This window comes from Poromitra crassiceps, assembly GCF_964638095.1.
Source record: "Poromitra crassiceps genome assembly, chromosome: 12".
Lineage (NCBI taxonomy): Eukaryota > Metazoa > Chordata > Actinopteri > Beryciformes > Melamphaidae > Poromitra > Poromitra crassiceps.
The window spans coordinates 30,476,623-30,493,861 of NC_139632.1; the positions used below are offsets into that span (position 1 = coordinate 30,476,623).

The 17,239-nt window shown below is 44.7% G+C and overlaps 1 protein-coding gene across 1 annotated transcript in view; it reads right to left on the reverse strand.

The window, feature by feature from the left end:
• LOC310786145 (adhesion G protein-coupled receptor D2) overlaps nucleotides 1-17,239 on the reverse strand; it is a gene marked incomplete at its 5' end in the record, with an annotated part of 161,082 nt that overhangs the window by 115,204 nt on the left and 28,639 nt on the right. Inside the window, 4 exons of the mRNA XM_083647318.1 lie at nucleotides 12,077-12,197; nucleotides 14,363-14,478; nucleotides 14,892-15,025; nucleotides 15,781-15,934. Coding sequence (XP_083503444.1) covers nucleotides 12,077-12,197; nucleotides 14,363-14,478; nucleotides 14,892-15,025; nucleotides 15,781-15,934 — 525 coding nt within the window. The remainder of the gene's footprint in view (nucleotides 1-12,076; nucleotides 12,198-14,362; nucleotides 14,479-14,891; nucleotides 15,026-15,780; nucleotides 15,935-17,239) is intronic.

Genomic DNA, 17,239 nt, shown 5'->3' on the forward strand with positions numbered 1-17,239 from the left:
AGGGTCGTTACTCTAACATTTACTTTTCCAACTCCCTAACTTCCTTCGCCTCCCCACTCAACCCCCCCCCCCCCAACCCGCTCTCTCTCTCTCTCTCTCACTCGCTCGGCAGCTCAAAGTTATTGATAGTTTGAAGTTATGGGCTAATAATAGGACGGACACTGCATGGGCAGGAGCCCATTATAGCCAGGTAATGGATGGCGCGGGGGTTTGAATGACATTGCCTAGAGATTGGATGACGGAGGGTGGAGCGATTTATAGGCTAGCCAAAGACCCCCCCACACCACCACCCCACCCCGCCCCGCCCCGCCCCGCCCCTCACTCCATGCTATTTATTTGCAGCTTGATAAGGGAGCAGATGAGGCGTAACTCTATTGATGGTGAAGAAGTTCATAAAAACTACTGGCTGAGTGCGGCAATGTTAGCATCCGCTCAGCAGAAACATCAACAGCAAAGCAACTGCCAAGCTACAAAGCTACGAGCCGACTTTGGCACTGCTGTGTGGCGCAGACGAGACCATGCAACTACAATTTGTTTCGTCTTTTCTTATTTGAAATGTAAGTTTACATGGGCATTTATGTGTTGAGGGAATGTCACATGCATTGGACTTTTAAAAGCATATTGTTGAATTTAAAAGATACATGAGAAAAACCATTGAAAGAGCTATTTTCTCCCTTTCCTGAGAAGCTTACACTAGCAGTCAGAAGCTGGACACTGCTGTTTGAATGTACCATATTCTTCATTATCTTAAAGCCATTTTGATCTCAAGTCTTGTGCTTATAATGCTTGAAATTATTTTCTTAGACAAATGCAAATAGTGAACTTGAGCCTACAGTATGTATGTATGTTCTTTCCAAGGCCTTTTGCCTTTCCATCAAGGCAAAGGGTGACTTTTTGTCATTACACAATTCAACTGTTCTGTTATTTCATGGTTTTGATGTCTTTACTATTATTCCAAAATGTGAAAACAAGTAAAAAAATAAATAGACATGCGTGTGTCAAAACTTTTGACTGGTAGTCTACTGTACTTTTAGCAAACGCGTACCTTACTGCATCTATCGAATCAAAGCATTTCAAACAAAATTACTTGGTTAAGCATTTAGTAAAGCATCGAGCATTTGGGCATAATTAAAGCTTCATTTTATCAGCTTGCCATATCGGCAGAAAAGTTCGTTTCGGGCCGGTATTTAATTGTAAAGCCTTTATCAGCTGATACCGTTGATGTGCCGCTATCATCATGCATCCTTACTCCGTATTGGGGGAAAAATACAAATAAGAGCAACAGTAGAGCGATTCAGACAATGTTGTAAAGAGCGAAGAGGAGGGGGAAGAGGGAGGGTTGGACGGAGCGAGTGCAATGAAAAAGGCTTGTCAACATTATCTGTTTTATTGATTTAACAGTAAACCCTAGCCGCTTAAGCTTTATGTTGCTTTGGCTGGGCCCATTGAAAATACAACAGCCACAAATAAAAAACGATTTCCTTAAAACTTGTGTGTTATTTTTATTTTTATTTTTTATCACCCGCCCACACCAGCTCAGGTTTTGCATGCATTATCGTTAAAGTTTCACACATTTAATCATTTTTATGGGAAGCCGTTATGGCGAGACTGTGTTCAACTCCTCGTCCTCCCAGAGGAATCTACGGCATTGAGAAAGGCAAAGCTGTCTCCCGTGTGGAGAAAGCGGTCCCATGTAATGCAGAGGGCCTAATTAACCAATAAAGAGGACCATCGAAGAAGAAGAAAAAGGTCTGTGATAAAAAAAACAATGTTCAAGCTCCTCTCCTGTGCAGGTTGGTCTGTGTTTCCTGTGTGGGATGGTCTGTGTTTAATGCTCTTATTATCAAAGCAGAATATTAAAAAAAGGAAAAGGAGCACAGCACATAGTGAGTAATCATCCTTGATTCCTTTATATAAAAGGGAGCAAGTGGGCATTATCTGTTTCAGTGGGTAATATCTGTTTGTTTCCATTTTTGTTCCACTGATGATGTCACAATGTATATGACACCATCACTGATGTCATCAGTGACCTCATTATTGACGTGCATTCCCCCCCTCCCAATCTAATTTCATCAATGATGTTGTCATAGGCATTGTGACATCATCAGTGGTCCGAAGGGGCCGTTACCCTAGTGTTACAAACAAGGAATCTGACTGTGAAGTATGCAGCACAGCGATCACATCAATAGCAGAAGATGGAGCAACCAGAAAACAATCTAAAATTATAAATTACAAAGTACAAAGTCCTTTAAAGTGATATACTGTATAATGAGGGGAGGGTGTGGGGGGGGTAGGATAATGACCATGGGATAATGTCCATGTATATGTCCATGTAAAACAGGGGTGGGCAATTATTCTTCATGGGGGGGCCACATAAGAAACCCAGATTGTTGCCGGGGGCCGAATATGAGAAACCCAGATTGTTGCCAGGGGCTGAACAAATATTGTCATGCCGTATATTGTAAAATGTCCAGTAAAGTGCCTTCCCTAGTACTTCCCTAGCACTTAGCACTTCCCTAACACACATGCCAATTTTATTATCACAGGAATATTTTTTGCATTTGCATCTTTGACCCTTGCACTCTTTAGTGCTGGTTGCTTGCGATATTGATTAATTTGGAATTTAAACGTATTCCACTTTTTCATCAGCTAAAAGCCTAAAATGTAAAATTTCAACGGAAATATTGACTCTCCTGGATGAGACTCATCGTCCTAAAATCGCAAAAATTGATATTAAAGCCTTTTTACCAGGCCCTCCTCACAAGGACCTTTTTTGATTTTCAAGGTGCTTAAAATGTCCCATGTTTACGAATGTGACCTCTTGCAGTCGTGTGAGTGAGTCGGGAGCTGTAACCAGGAAGTAGCGGTAACTTAGTGGTAACTTAACGGTTACGTGCAGGGGTAGCTTATTTGTCGCGAGAGAGCTGGTTCGCCTCCTGATGTGTTCCGTTTTTAACCGTAACCCAAACCATAAGCCTAACCAAGTTGTTTTACTTGCCTAAACATAACAGACGACATAACCATCGTGATGTTTTCAAATGAACCGACGGGAGGCGTGTCACTGTTTCCATTTCGCTCATATAATATCAACGTATTCGGTAATTTCGGTATGAGGACGTATTGCCTTTTACAGTGACACCAAAGCCTTTTTTTCTGAGTGGGTTCCATGGTCCTTGGATTATGAAACTTGTTGAACCTTCATTTAAAGTCACAATGTGACATGGAGTCTTTCCACACAGCTGCAGCGATATTGGAAATAAGCCACACAGTCAGTCACGGAAGAGTTTTGAGAACAGAAAGAAAGGGAAGAGGGGGGTTAGGGAAAAGAAAGAATGAAAGCATTCTAGTGGACACGGCAGCGAGTAGAAACGAAACGCACAACTCCAGAAACGCAGCTCGCAAACGGATGAATCCATTTTTAAATTGAACACAGGGGACTGTCCGCTAGCTTCTTTATTTTCCAGAGGAAAACAAAATAAAGGGCCGGGGGAAAATAACTCGCAGTACAATTAAAAAAAGATCACAGTCGGTGCTCAGCACGTTTCCTCTGCGCTCCCGAGATGCCGAGAACTAAGACTGTGAATCATCAACGGACCGACTCGCCATCACACAAACTTCCTCACCTTCCCAACTGAACAGCGCTGTGTTTAACGTATCCTCTTTCTGCTTCCACTGGAGTTAGAAATACACTATTCAAAGTGTTTAAGTAGCACTTTGGATTTATTCCAGTATATTAACCAGTGGATTCATCCATGGAAACACAATCACACTGCTACTGTAAGGTGTTATTGGTCAAATAGGTAATTTGGCAAAAGACACCTGTGAAAACAAAGTTTGTTCAAACTTAACTTTACAATGGCCTTATTCCAGTTTATTTCCACCAACGGCTTGGCCGGGAGGTTATGCTTTCACCCCCGTTTGTCTGTCTGTCTGTCTGTCTGTCTGTCTGTCTGTCTGTCTGTCTGTCTGTCTGTTTGTTTGTCTGTCTGCCTGTCTGTCTGTCTGTCTGTCTCTCTGTTTGTCTGCCTGTCTGTCTGTCTGTCTGTCTGTCTGTTTGTTTGTCTCTCTGTCTGTCTCTGTCTGTTTGTCTGCCTGTCTGTCTGTCTGTCTGTCTGTTTGTCTCTCTGTCTGTCTCTGTCTGTTTGTCTGCCTGTTTGTTTGTCTCTCTGTCTGTCTCTGTCTGTTTGTCTGCCTGTCTGCCTGTCTGTCTGTTTGTATGTATGTTTGTCTGTCTCTCTGTGTTTGTCTGTCTGTCTGCCTGTCTGTCTGTTTGTCAGTCTGTCTGTTTGTCAGTCTGTCTGTCTGTCAGTGTGTCTGTCTGTCTGCAGGATATCTAAAAAAGTTATACACGGATTCAAACAAAACTTTGTAGAAAAGCAGGTCATTGGCCAACTTAGAACAGATTAACTTTCCACATACACTTAAAGGGGCGTGTGGCGGATTCATGCACTGTACTGTAACACCACAGAACTTTGTAGAACTCTACTCTGTATTAACCTATGGAAAGGTATTGTAAGTATGTAGGAATACTGTTAGTGTAAGTAGGTAGTAAGTAGGTTAATATACCGGCTAATAAACTGGAATAAGGCTATTGTTAAGTGAAGTATTAACCCATTTGGTATTCACACATCAGTTTTTGATCATTATGAAGCTCAAAAAGCCATTTTCCACTTTGACAAAGTCTCACAGAACAATTGAACGAAATTTACGTTCAATGGTCAGTGTACATTTGTCGAAAATCCTGGCATTGAACTGTTTCTGAAGCCACTTTGAATTCACATTTATAAAGCCATGTTATAGTATTACTTCATTTTCATATGAATAAATTTCTATTTTGCTGCTCCAACACAACAGTGAGTCAACCTATATCCAGGCCATGACGGCTTTTCCATTGTCTGTTCCAAACAGCTGCTGTGTGGTGGGTCTTTCCCAAGAAAACTTCTCTGCCACACAGGAAGTGATGCGTTTTATGGTTCCGGGTTTGTTTGGAATAAACAGAAGAAGAAGAAGAAGAAGAATTGGGTATAGTTAGCATGAGCAGTGATAGCCACCATGGCTGAACGAACAGACAAAAAAAAATCCAAGGAAAAAGACATCACAGTCCCGCCCACAGAGTTGAATTGACAGGTGATCTTTGGCAAGTGCAGTGCAGGAACACCACAGCAATGAGCGCTCAGCATTGACTGTATATAATATGGATGACGCGTCTCCACTTCCTGCTGCTATGCAAAAAGTGAACCCAAAATATCTCGTTTCTGCGAGCTACCATCTTGCTTGTGTGACGTCATTTGGAGCCCGAGTCTGCGCAGTAGAGTCGGAGGAGGGATGACAGCCGGCGGTGCATGCCCCCTCAGGCATCCTGTCGTCTGACAGAGGGTTGAGAGCGGCTGTCACAGCTGTCACTCATGACGTTATACGCCCTTTTTATAATCACAAATAACTCAAAATAAACTGATCCGAAAAATGAGCACTTGAACATACATCAGCGTGATAAGAACTGCCTAAAATGACAGAAACCATCTTTGGGAAAAATGTATGACATGTACTTTGATTGTTTAGTTTGGCTCATCATGTCCCATCCGTTAACATGAGGGGGTGGGATTTATGACCTACAGTATACTGCATCCAGCCACCAGGAAGCGATGCTGTCATGACATCCACATTTTATACAGTCATGAGGCTGAGCGACAAAGATGGAGACGCACTAAAAAAAGGCATGGAAGTTGTTAGATGCATATAGTAACTTTGGGAGGAATATTTTGATGTGGCCATTGAAAAGTGGCCGTGTCTGGGAGGAGAGGTGGTGAGACAGCGAGACGAGTGATCTGCCCCTACAGTGCTGCCGAGCAGAGGGAGACAGGAGTCCACATCTAACTTATCGGTCACGTTTCAATAACACTGTTACAAACACAATATCATGTAAATCCAGGTTACACTCACTGCGCCCAGCCCCAGAGCAGGGAACCAGCTGGTGGTTCTCCCCGGGCAGACAGCTGCTTCCCGGCCGGGAAACGAGCCACGAGCTTGCGGCCAGGACATCATGAATAGCGATATTCCTGGAACGCGAGTTATAATGAGCCAAATACATCGCCTTTGCATTAAACCGAGGTATTGACTTTGTGTGTGTCAAAATTGTTTGCATGCTTATTTGCGCAGATATTAACATTTCTGATGGTCGGACACACTGGGGCCAACAGTAATGATCCAGGATCAGGGGATCCCAGCACTCCTGTCCCTCCCTCTGCTGCACGGCGCTGCGTCTGCATCCCTGCATCGCCCCCTGAACGTGACGGAGACCCAGAACACCGGCAGAACCTGGCTTCAGCTCTCCTCTGTATTAGTCAAGTATTCCGGCTCACTAGAGAGGTTAAACTGTGATTTAGGGTTTGGATGGGCCCCGCTCCACCGTGGGTTTTCAGGTTTCCCATACCCTCAGACACAACCAATCCAATCGGGCACGTGACGTCATGCACGTAGCAGCTTGAGCTGTGATTGGTCTAATTGTGGGGGGACGGACAGACAGACAGACCCTCCTCTAGACGGCTGGGCCACCTTCGGCCGCATGCCACGCTGTGAAAAGTACGAGCACTTGAAGTGTGAGTGCGGAGCAGGTCAACAGTGTGTGTGTGTGTGTGTGTTATCGGAGCAGGCTCTTTAAAGGCGACTCTGCAGCTCTAATATGCAGGAGCAGCTGGCTGTTACCATTCACTACCCCCCCCCCCAACGCTTCATTAACGTCTCCTCAGACCTTGGGGGGGGGGGGGGGGGGGGGGGCTGTTGACCAGGCTGACCTCACACACACACACACACACACACACACACACACACACACACACTAGAAGGAACATTTTGTATCTTTGTGTGCACACAAACACACTCATCACACACAGGGTCGAATGCACAGGACTGGACAGTTGTGATGCCCCCCCCCCCCCCACACACACACACACACAACCCCTGCAGTTTATGTGGTTTGGGTCACTTTATTTATTGGAGGACTTGATTATTTTCTGCGGCGGCAATAAATAAAGAATGTGATTGGACGGAAATGTTGTCGAAGGCAGCGGTCACAGCAGAGAATGACAGGGCCTCGTTTGAATAGAATAGAATCCTATAATAAGAATGAAAATAAATTGTGTTCGGCCACAGCTATGCCATTTCACGTTGAATGTTTCAGGAAGTGTAAAGAGCACCCCCTGCGGGTGACCTAACAGAGATATAGTTAAACACAGTGGTCCAACCTATGTGGCATTTCTGCTGTGCTTATTCTACGTAGCCACACGTAGTGTTAGTGTCGTTGATAAACCAAATCTACCCAACAGCGACAGGCTGGTCAGACTAACTGCTAGTTTTGGGTAAACTCAAACTGCCATTTTCTTTAGTCTGTGGCCCAACAGGTAAATTAGGTCTCCAAACTAACGTTAGTGAAAGTGTTGTTAATTAATGAGATATGAAAGCATCAAACATGCATTTTAGACCGAACCATTATCACTTTATCTCAGAGTAGAATCGATCCAATGTCAAGGCCTCTTTCCAATAGAATAGAACAGAATAGACAATGTTAGTGCAGCTCACTGTGACTTTATCCTCCACCAATAGGAACCCAGAAAGGCCTCCTGCATTCATTATTGTTGACAGTGAAAAAACAGATGTAATTAGATGTGTGAGGGGGGGAAACAGAAACTATTTATAGCGAGTGAGGGGCCTGGTCTAATGATCAGGCTGCGGCTAAAACCTTGATTGATTTTCTCGTTAAATATACAGCTCAATTAAAGATACAACTGATTAAAAGACGACTACAAATCGCAGCGGCGGATCTGGACACGCCGGGGCAGCTGGGTAATGCGGGCCGCCTGCTGCAGTCAGAGAATTGTACATGATTCACTCACTTTACATTACTCGCCTCCTGCCTGGGGAAACCAAGCCAACAGCAATTCATGTTTTTCCATGTGAAAACCCACATTTTGTAGTATCGGGTTTTCAAATTCTGTTGGGCTGGAATTATTTAAACTTAGCAAAGACAACTATATGTATGTAATGCATATGCAACACATTTAAACAATAATTATTATTCATTGTAAAGGTCCAATATTAGACTAGTTTTCACCATTTTGTTTTCAAATATACTATACGGCTCAGGATAAGAACAGCATGGTTCATGATGTTTTACAAATAAAGGCAGTTTAGATCAAGAGTATTTACTGAATAAATTTGAAGACCTAAATCCTCACAGGCAGAACAGTCTTAACTCATTCACCGCCAAAGACTGAATTGACTGAATATCAGCAATGGCCTTCCCCGCCAAGGACGTGTTTGACGTGTTTTTGTTTTTATTGGTGCAGCGCCTGCAGCAAACACTTGCCCAGCCTGTGACACAGACACAGGTCCCTGCCTTCAAAGGGTAGCCGACAGCACGCGATCAAACACATACCGCAGCTGTTGTTTTGAAATTGAGCAAGAGGAAAAGCAGAGAACGGGTAACGCTTCCTTGTGCAGACAGGAGAAACGCCATTGAAACGCCCTCGGCGCGCTGCACGAGCTGGAGTCGCCTTCCTCTGTGCCAGCCAGGAGAAAACGGGAGAAAGTAATCAAGAGATGTGTTTGATCATCGGAGGAATGAGGAAATGATCGATCAGTTTGCGAGGGCGGTGAGGACGTGTTGAATAGCCGAGGGGAAAACGGGAACGATCAAATAGCAGAGTTGATATGACAGGGAGACATGGACGAGGACGGGTGTACCAGAACAAATCAAAAATAAACACAGGAACAGCTAGGCAGCAGCGGGCAGAAGGCACTCACAGCAGCCCGCTGTCCTTCTCAAGAGCTCTTCAGTTGGTTCATGAAATCGCTGGGCTGCGTGCCCTCCAGTGTTGCTCCTGGCCAATCCCAGCGCCACAGGGCGTGGTTATTGCTTATCCTATGTTGGGTTAGAAATCTAAAAGGGGGATCGTGTGTGTGTGTGTGTGTGTGTGTGTGTGTGTGTGTGTGTGTGTGTGTGTGTGTGTGTGTCTGTCTGTCTGTCTGTCTGTCGGTGTGTCTGTCTGTCTGTCTGTCTGTCTGCACACTCACACCGAGTAAACTGTATTGTTGAATGTAAAAAAAAAGCACTTCATGTGTACCGGTATATATATATATATATATATATTTTTTTTTGTCATTTGTGTCCTAACGAATAATATTTACATGTCTGATGTCAATACAGTTCAAAATAAAAGAATTGAGAGTGAGTTATGCCTGAGATTGTGCCCTTTTACAAAAATGCTTTTTTCTCCCTTTTCTCTTCCCAGACAGGCTTTTTTGGTGAACATGGGGTGTATAAAAAGGGTTATAAGTAGAGTACAGAACATGCTAAAAGCTAACTTTCTTTTTGGGGGTGAAAGTAGAGACTTAGATCTTCATTTCGAGGTATTGGACATCACTGTAGTCCTAGTACAGAATTTACTGTGGGTCTTGAAAGATGACCAAACATTATGGAAATACTTGGCCTGTGCCAAAAATGCCAGTCAGATATTGGCAGTGAATGAGTTAATACTGGATTGGCTGACAACACCAGCTCAATCAGGACCAAGTCCAGTTATGGTGCGTTTTATGGATTTTTTCTTTTTACAACTTGAAATTAACTACTCAAACAAAATTAACTACCGTATTAACATTTTCTTCATTACACATCGTTGATCATTTGCCTGATATCAGACAGAATTGTCAACCTGTTACATGCCATTTCCATCTTCAGTCTGACATTGCCTCCATTCTACCCGATTCCCGTGGGGGAGGGCATTCGATTTTCCCTAACCAATCACTATTGAACAATTCATGTTTCAACCGACAAACCACTGTTTCATGTCACCATGGCAGACCAGAAGCAGTCAACTTGTGGAGTGAGTGGATCGAAACGTCTGGACACAGGCAATACAAATACAGTAGTAGATGAATTCCTATAATACTGTAGGGCCCCTTCAAGCCCTGACACATCTATACAAATTAATCTGTTGCAAACAAAGTATTAAAAAAATATTCATTAATATCCAGTCAGTTTGGACTACAGAAACTACAGAAAAAAATATCAAAATATAAAGTAAAAATATCCACTACATTTGGGAAAGACTAGGCCACAACAAGCTGGTGAAATATTTTAAATCTATCCATGCCATGTGAAATAAAGCCATTTTAATTTGTGTCTCTTTTTTGCTGAGGGTACTACTGGTTTTGACTGGATCTTAATGCACAGTATATGTAGAAAGGCTTCTCATGCATTGCTTTATTCAAAATATGTTGCACTTTCTATGAGCAATCATTTTCACACAGCATTATTGAATCTTTTAGGAAACACTATGTGGTTATTGTAGCAGAACAACGCTGTGTGAAACACTATGTGGTTATTGTAGCAGAACAACACTGTGTGCATCCTTGTCAAAATGTGAGACAGAAAGAAAAAACACACACGTTGCATTTCAGCGCTAAAAGCACTAAACCACACGCAGATACGCCACAAACAACAGCAACAATCAAACTGACCTCTAAACACACAAAGCACAAGTATTCAAACAATAGCAAACACTTTGCTTGTTAAAGCACCTGTTCAACAGGAGCCAGAGCCACGCTCCTTCTTCCATTCCACCTCCGCCTCGTCGCTGACAAATAAAAGCCTTGACAGTCTGTGTGTGCACCCTCACCGAGAGAGAGAGAGAGAGAGAGAGAGAGAGAGAGAGAGAGAGAGAGAGAGAGAGAGAGGAGAGAGAGAGAGAGAGAGAGAGAGGAGAGAGAGAGAGAGAGAGAGAGAGAGAGAGAGAGAGAGAGAGAGAGAGAGAGAGAGAGAGAGAGAGAGAGCACAATTACAATGTCTAATGGAAAAGCTTTCCGTTTGGCAGGGAAGAGAGATAGGATTTTTTCTTTTTAATATCTTGGCTGGATTCTTCCAGCTCAGAAGTTGGAGCTGCCGCCGCTATTGATTTTTCTTTCTCAACTTTATTATGATAGTTTAAAAGAACAGGCTCAGAGGAAACCCTGTGTATCTCTGTCAGTGGTGGAGATACAGCAGAACATTGTGTATCTCTGTCAGTGGTGGAGATACAGCAGAACATTGTGTATCTCTGTCAGTGGTGGAGATACAGCAGAACCCTGTGTATCTCTGTCAGTGGTGGAGATACAGCAGAACATTGTGTATCTCTGTCAGTGGTGGAGATACAGCAGAACATTGTGTATCTCTGTCAGTGGTGGAGATACAGCAGAACATTGTGTATCTCTGTCAGTGGTGGAGATACAGCAGAACATTGTGTATCTCTGTCAGTGGTGGAGATACAGCAGAACCCTGTGTATCTCTGTCAGTGGTGGAGATACAGCAGAACATTGTGTATCTCTGTCAGTGGTGGAGATACAGCAGAACATTGTGTATCTCTGTCAGTGGTGGAGATACAGCAGAACATTGTGTATCTCTGTCAGTGGTGGAGATACAGCAGTTCTCAAGTCACTGTGTCAAATAGGGCTGTGCAATCAAATCCATACGGCTATATATCGCAATGTTGTTGTTTTTTTGCAATACTGTATCGATGTTTCAGAAACATATCGCAATATTGATTAGATTTCTTTTGCACAGTGTGTTCAGTAACAGCGTGCAACGGTGCCAATACCATTCGAATAAATTGGAATGAAAATTTTGAATTAAATATTTTTGACTCAATTTGTGCACTGGGTTATCGACATAATGTGATGTACATATTATTACACTACCTGGGTGGTACACAGCAAGTTGTATATTCAGAGAGTATTGCAATATGTATCGTATTGCAACGTATCGCGATAGGTATCGTATCGTGAGGTCCTTGCCAATACTCAGCCCTAGTGTGAAAGAGAGACAGAGAGACATACACACAGAGAGAGAGAGAGAGAGCAAGTGATTCTGTGCAGTGTGCATGCTCATGTTCTTATCTATGTGCTCATGTATTTGTTTTTGTTGAGGTGTAAAACCTCCAAAATGTTGACTTTTCACGAACTAAGAGCTTGACCACCATACTTTTGAGCGTGTGTGTGTGTGTGTGTGTGTGTGTGTGTGTGTGTGTGTGTGTGTGTGTGTGTGTACCTGCAGGGAGTTGAGCAGGACGAAGATGTAGGCCATGATGATGGAGAAGGGCACCAGGACACCACAGAGCCACGTCAGGCCCAGGATGGGCAGCAACACAAGGACCGCTTTCACCGCAGCCCTGCACACACACGCATGCACGTGCAAACACACACACGCGCGCACACACACACACACACACACCATAGACTGTATCAAAATATGGACGTAGCCACCATGATGTCAGCCACTGGTTTGTGTCGCCATCTTGGTTATTTGGAGCCAGAAGCAGCTCGCGTGAGACTACAGAGTCACAGCTCTGCCTGCTATTGGTCCGCGACCACCGAGCTGCATGATCACTGGAGAGGCGACCTGTCAATCATATATAAGCATAGTCTGCTTTATCGTACATTTTACTCTACGGGACCATCATTGACTAAAATCCATCCTGCTGTATTGAAGAAGACTTGACACTAGTGATTGAGACCATGAACTCATTAGGAAAGTGTTTACTGAGGTCATAAATCAAGTGAGAACTAGGGTCATTTTCCTATTGACTTCCATACAATCAGACTTCTTTTTGCAGCCAGTCGCCCCCTACTGGCCATTAGAAAGAAGGCAGGTTTGAGGCACTTCCGCATTAGCTTCATGTTTTAGCCCCTCTAACACACAGACTCCTTGAGAACTGGCAGGACAACAAACCAGATCAACCCCCCCCCTTCCTCCATCACGGTCCTGAGCTGCTTTCTGGTTTCACAGCGTTTGGGTTCCTCTCTGGAGCGAGCGGAGCAGCCGTTCCAAACACAACACAGCCCGGCTGGGAAGGCTCACCGGGTGACAACGGCCCACCTTAAACCCACCTTAACTCTGTTTAGAGTGGAATTAGCTTCCCGCTCAGGTGACCGCCAAACCGCACCAGCTGTGTGTGTGTGTGTGTGTGTGTGTGTGTCTGTGCGCACGTCTGTGTGCGTGCACATGTGACACGGCGGGCTCTAGTTTATTCAGCGGAGGAATGTGTTTGAGTTTCCACACAGGCTGCCACCCAGGGGTGCCCGGCGGTTCAAGGCCCGCATTGAAATCCCTCCACAGAGCAGCTACTGTGAGTCCTGCTGGGCCGAGGAGGGGGGACAACATTTACACGCTCACATTTACATTTCCACTGGGCGGAGCGAGCGCCCGGGCTGCTGCGGGCCAAACACGCCCAAACGGCAGGTCAGACAGGTCCAAACGCACGCCGAACAGCTTCAGCCAGTCAGTGCTGATGGTCAGACAGGTCCAAACGCACGCCAAACAGCGTCAGCCAGTCAGTGCTGATGGGCAGACAGGCCCAAACGCACACCGAACAGCTTCAGCCAGTCAGTGCTGATGGTCAGACAGGTGCCAAATAAGGAAGTGAACGACAATGGCAGAGACAGCGAAACAACTAAATCGAGGTCTAACATTTTCCGTTGACAATATAAGTTTCTAAAAATCAATTATCCCAGCATTCCTCCATCACAAGGGATAAGAAGACCTTCCTTCATAATGTTTTAGGGCTCATTTTCTGCCAAAGCGATCCAAATTTGTATTAGGGTTTTCGAAGGCAATACGAATAGCGCTAATTTTACATTGAAGCTGCTGAAAGCTGATGTTTTATTATGCTACTCAATAGCTTTAATTTGATCCATTTTCATACCAAAAGAATCTCAACAATGAAAACAAGTATTCTGTGTTTTCCTTCTCTTTTTTTTGTCAGAATAGAAAAGACCAAGGGACCCTAACAAGATTCCATTTAAACCCAGGATATTATTATATTATATTAATCATTATTATTATGTGCAATTAAAATTCAAACAAACTTACCAACCAACAAACAAACTATATCATATCCATTCTATTCTATTCAAGGTGCACTCACCGACACTGCCTGGCTGACAGAAGCTATTTCATAAAATACCAATCAGCCCAACATATCAGAATACATTCTCTACCTTTTCAACACTTAAAGATCCTAAAACATCAGGACCAAACTAATTCAACCATTAATATATATATATATACATGGTATATATATATATATATATATATATATATATATATATATATATATATATATATATATATATATATAACTAATGCATTCAATACAATATTTATTGCGATCTTGTTTGATAAATGAGGCTCACTGTTTTAAAATGACAACTCCAGTATAAAATCTTGCAGCATGCTTTTGATTTGACGGCCAGCGACTGCAGCTTGTCCGCTCCAAGGCCTGCAGCCTGGCTGAATGAAGACAGAGGGTGAATGCCGCCCCCTGGTGGTCGGTACCTGATCTGCTCGTAGGTCTGTTCCACAGGACTGGCACCCATGGCCAGCATGATGGACCGCCTCTTGGCTGTGGAGAGGGTGATGACCACTACCCGGGTCAGAACCATGATGTTCACCTGGAGAGGAGAGGAGAGGACAAGAACTCAGTTAGTATCTAAAACAACATTACTGTGCTGAAATAGGATGTAGTATATTGTGAGAGGAAAAATGTTACAGATGTGATTTAGCTTCCATAGTCAGAGGTCAAGACTGCAGTGAAACATGGTTGAGTAGAGCAACTGACAGTGTGTGTAACAGTACAATAACTAGATCAGCAACATTGCAAGAAACCAATAATAAGGAGTGCAAAGGTCACAGTCAAGTCGCCATGATGAAAGATGCGATGAAAATCCCTGTTTCCCCAGACATTGTTATGTACGATAGAGAGGCGCTGACTGCTGAGCAAAGAAATAAGAGCCGGTGAGAAAAGTGATTTTGTTTATGAGAAGCAGACTGGAAAGCGGGCTAAACCAGGGTGTGAGTGTCTGACCATGATGATGAAGATGACCGGCCCGGCGAAGCCCCAGATGACGCCGTTCTGGACGCTGAGCCAGCAGTGACCGTCGGCCGCGTATTTACCCGAGGCCGACGCCAACGTGATGGTTACTATCAGCACTGGCAGACCTGGAGGGAGAAGGAGGGAGGGAGAGAGAGGGTAAGAAAGAGAGAGAAGAGGAGGTAGAGACTGACAGGGGGGGTGAAAGAGAGGGAGAAAGAGGAGGGCGAGGGGTGAGGGGAAGAGAAGAAGACAGAGAAGCCTCCAGTTAGTGATCATCATGAGGCAAACGGATGTGGTGAATTTTATTCTGAAAATAAAAAGGTGTGAAAACCAAGGGGCAACCTCCTGAGTTGAAAAAATTAAGCCAATATGGAAGTGCCTTAAACCTGCATTCTTTTGAATGGCCTGCAGAAGTCAGATTGTATAGCAGTCAATGAGAAATAATCACCCTACTTCTTACTTAATTTATGACGTTAGTAAACACTTCCCTAATGGGTTTATGGTCTCAATTGCTAGATTCAAGTATTCTTCAGTACAGCATGGTGTTCATTTTGTAAATGATGGTCCAATTTCAAGTAAAATAGACAATAAAGTAGACTCTGTTTTGGTGCGTGATTGACAGGTCGCCTGTCCAGTGATCATGCAGCTCGCCGACCAATAGCAGGTGGTGCTGCAGCTCTGTGGGTAATCCCTGGTCTCGTGCCATATTTTTATACAGTCTGGTGTGAACAGAGTCTAAGTGGGTTTGGGTTGTTTCTGTTTATCTTCCTGCTTCAACGTCACCAAGACCAAATCCTGTACATCTATCGTAGGTATATTGCAGTGTATCTATTGTGTGAACAGAGGAGTGATTTGGCCTGTGTGGGGCGGGTCACAGTACCCCAGCCGATGAGATAGTAGTACTTCATGTGTCGGTCCTCGCTCAGGTTGACCGTCACCACTTTGCTCCAGAGCAGCAACCCCTCCACCAGCATCCAGCTGAAAGCTGCCATGAAGAAGAGGTGCAGCAGAGCCGCAACCAGCGTGCACGCCACCTGCAACACATGTACACAGGAGAATCAGACACCAGCCTGCACGCCACCTGCAACACATGCACACAGGAGAATCAAACACCAGCGTGCACGCTACCTGCAACACATGTACACAGGAGAATCAAACACCAGCGTGCACGCTACCTGCAACACATGCACACAGGAGAATCAAACACCAGCGTGCACGCTACCTGCAACACATGCACACAGGAGAATCAAACACCAGCCTGCACGCTACCTGCAACACATGTACACAGGAGAATCAAACACCAGCCTGCACGCCACCTGCAACACATGTACACAGGAGAATCAAACACCAGCCTGCACGCCACCTGCAACACATGTACACAGGAGAATCAAACATCAGCGTGCACGCCACCTGCAACACATGCACACAGGAGAATCAAACATCAGCGTGCACGCCACCTGCAACACATGCACACAAGAGAATCAAACATCAGCCTGCACGCCACCTGCAACACATGTACACAGGAGAATCAAACACCAGCCTGCACGCCACCTGCAACACATGCACACAGGAGAATCAAACATCAGCGTGCACGCCACCTGCAACACATGCACACAGGAGAATCAAACACCAGCCTGCATGCCACCTGCAACACATGTACACAGGAGAATCAAACATCAGCGTGCACGCCACCTGCAACACATGCACACAGGAGAATCAAACATCAGCGTGCACGCCACCTGCAACACATGTACACAGGAGAATCAAACACCAGCCTGCACGCCACCTGCAACACATGTACACAGGAGAATCAAACATCAGCCTGCACACCACCTGCAACACATGCACACAGGAGAATCAAACACCAGCCTGCACGCCACCTGCAACACATGTACACAGGAGAATCAAACACCAGCCTGCACACCACCTGCAACACATGTACACAGGAGAATCAGACATCAGCGTGCACGCCACCTGCAACACATGTACACAGGAGAATCAAACACCAGCCTGCACGCCACCTGCAACACATGCACACAGGAGAATCAAACATCAGCCTGCACACCACCTGCAACACATGCACACAGGAGAATCAAACACCAGCCTGCACACCACCTGCAACACATGTACACAGGAGAATCAAACAACAGCCTGCACGCCACCTGCAACACACGCACACAGACAGGAGAATCAAACACCAGCCTGCACGCCACCTGCAACACATGTACACAGGAGAATCAAACAACAGCCTGCACGCTACCTGCAACACATGTACACAGGTGAATCAAACACCAGCCTGCACGCTACCTGCAACACATGTACACAGGAGAATCAAACAC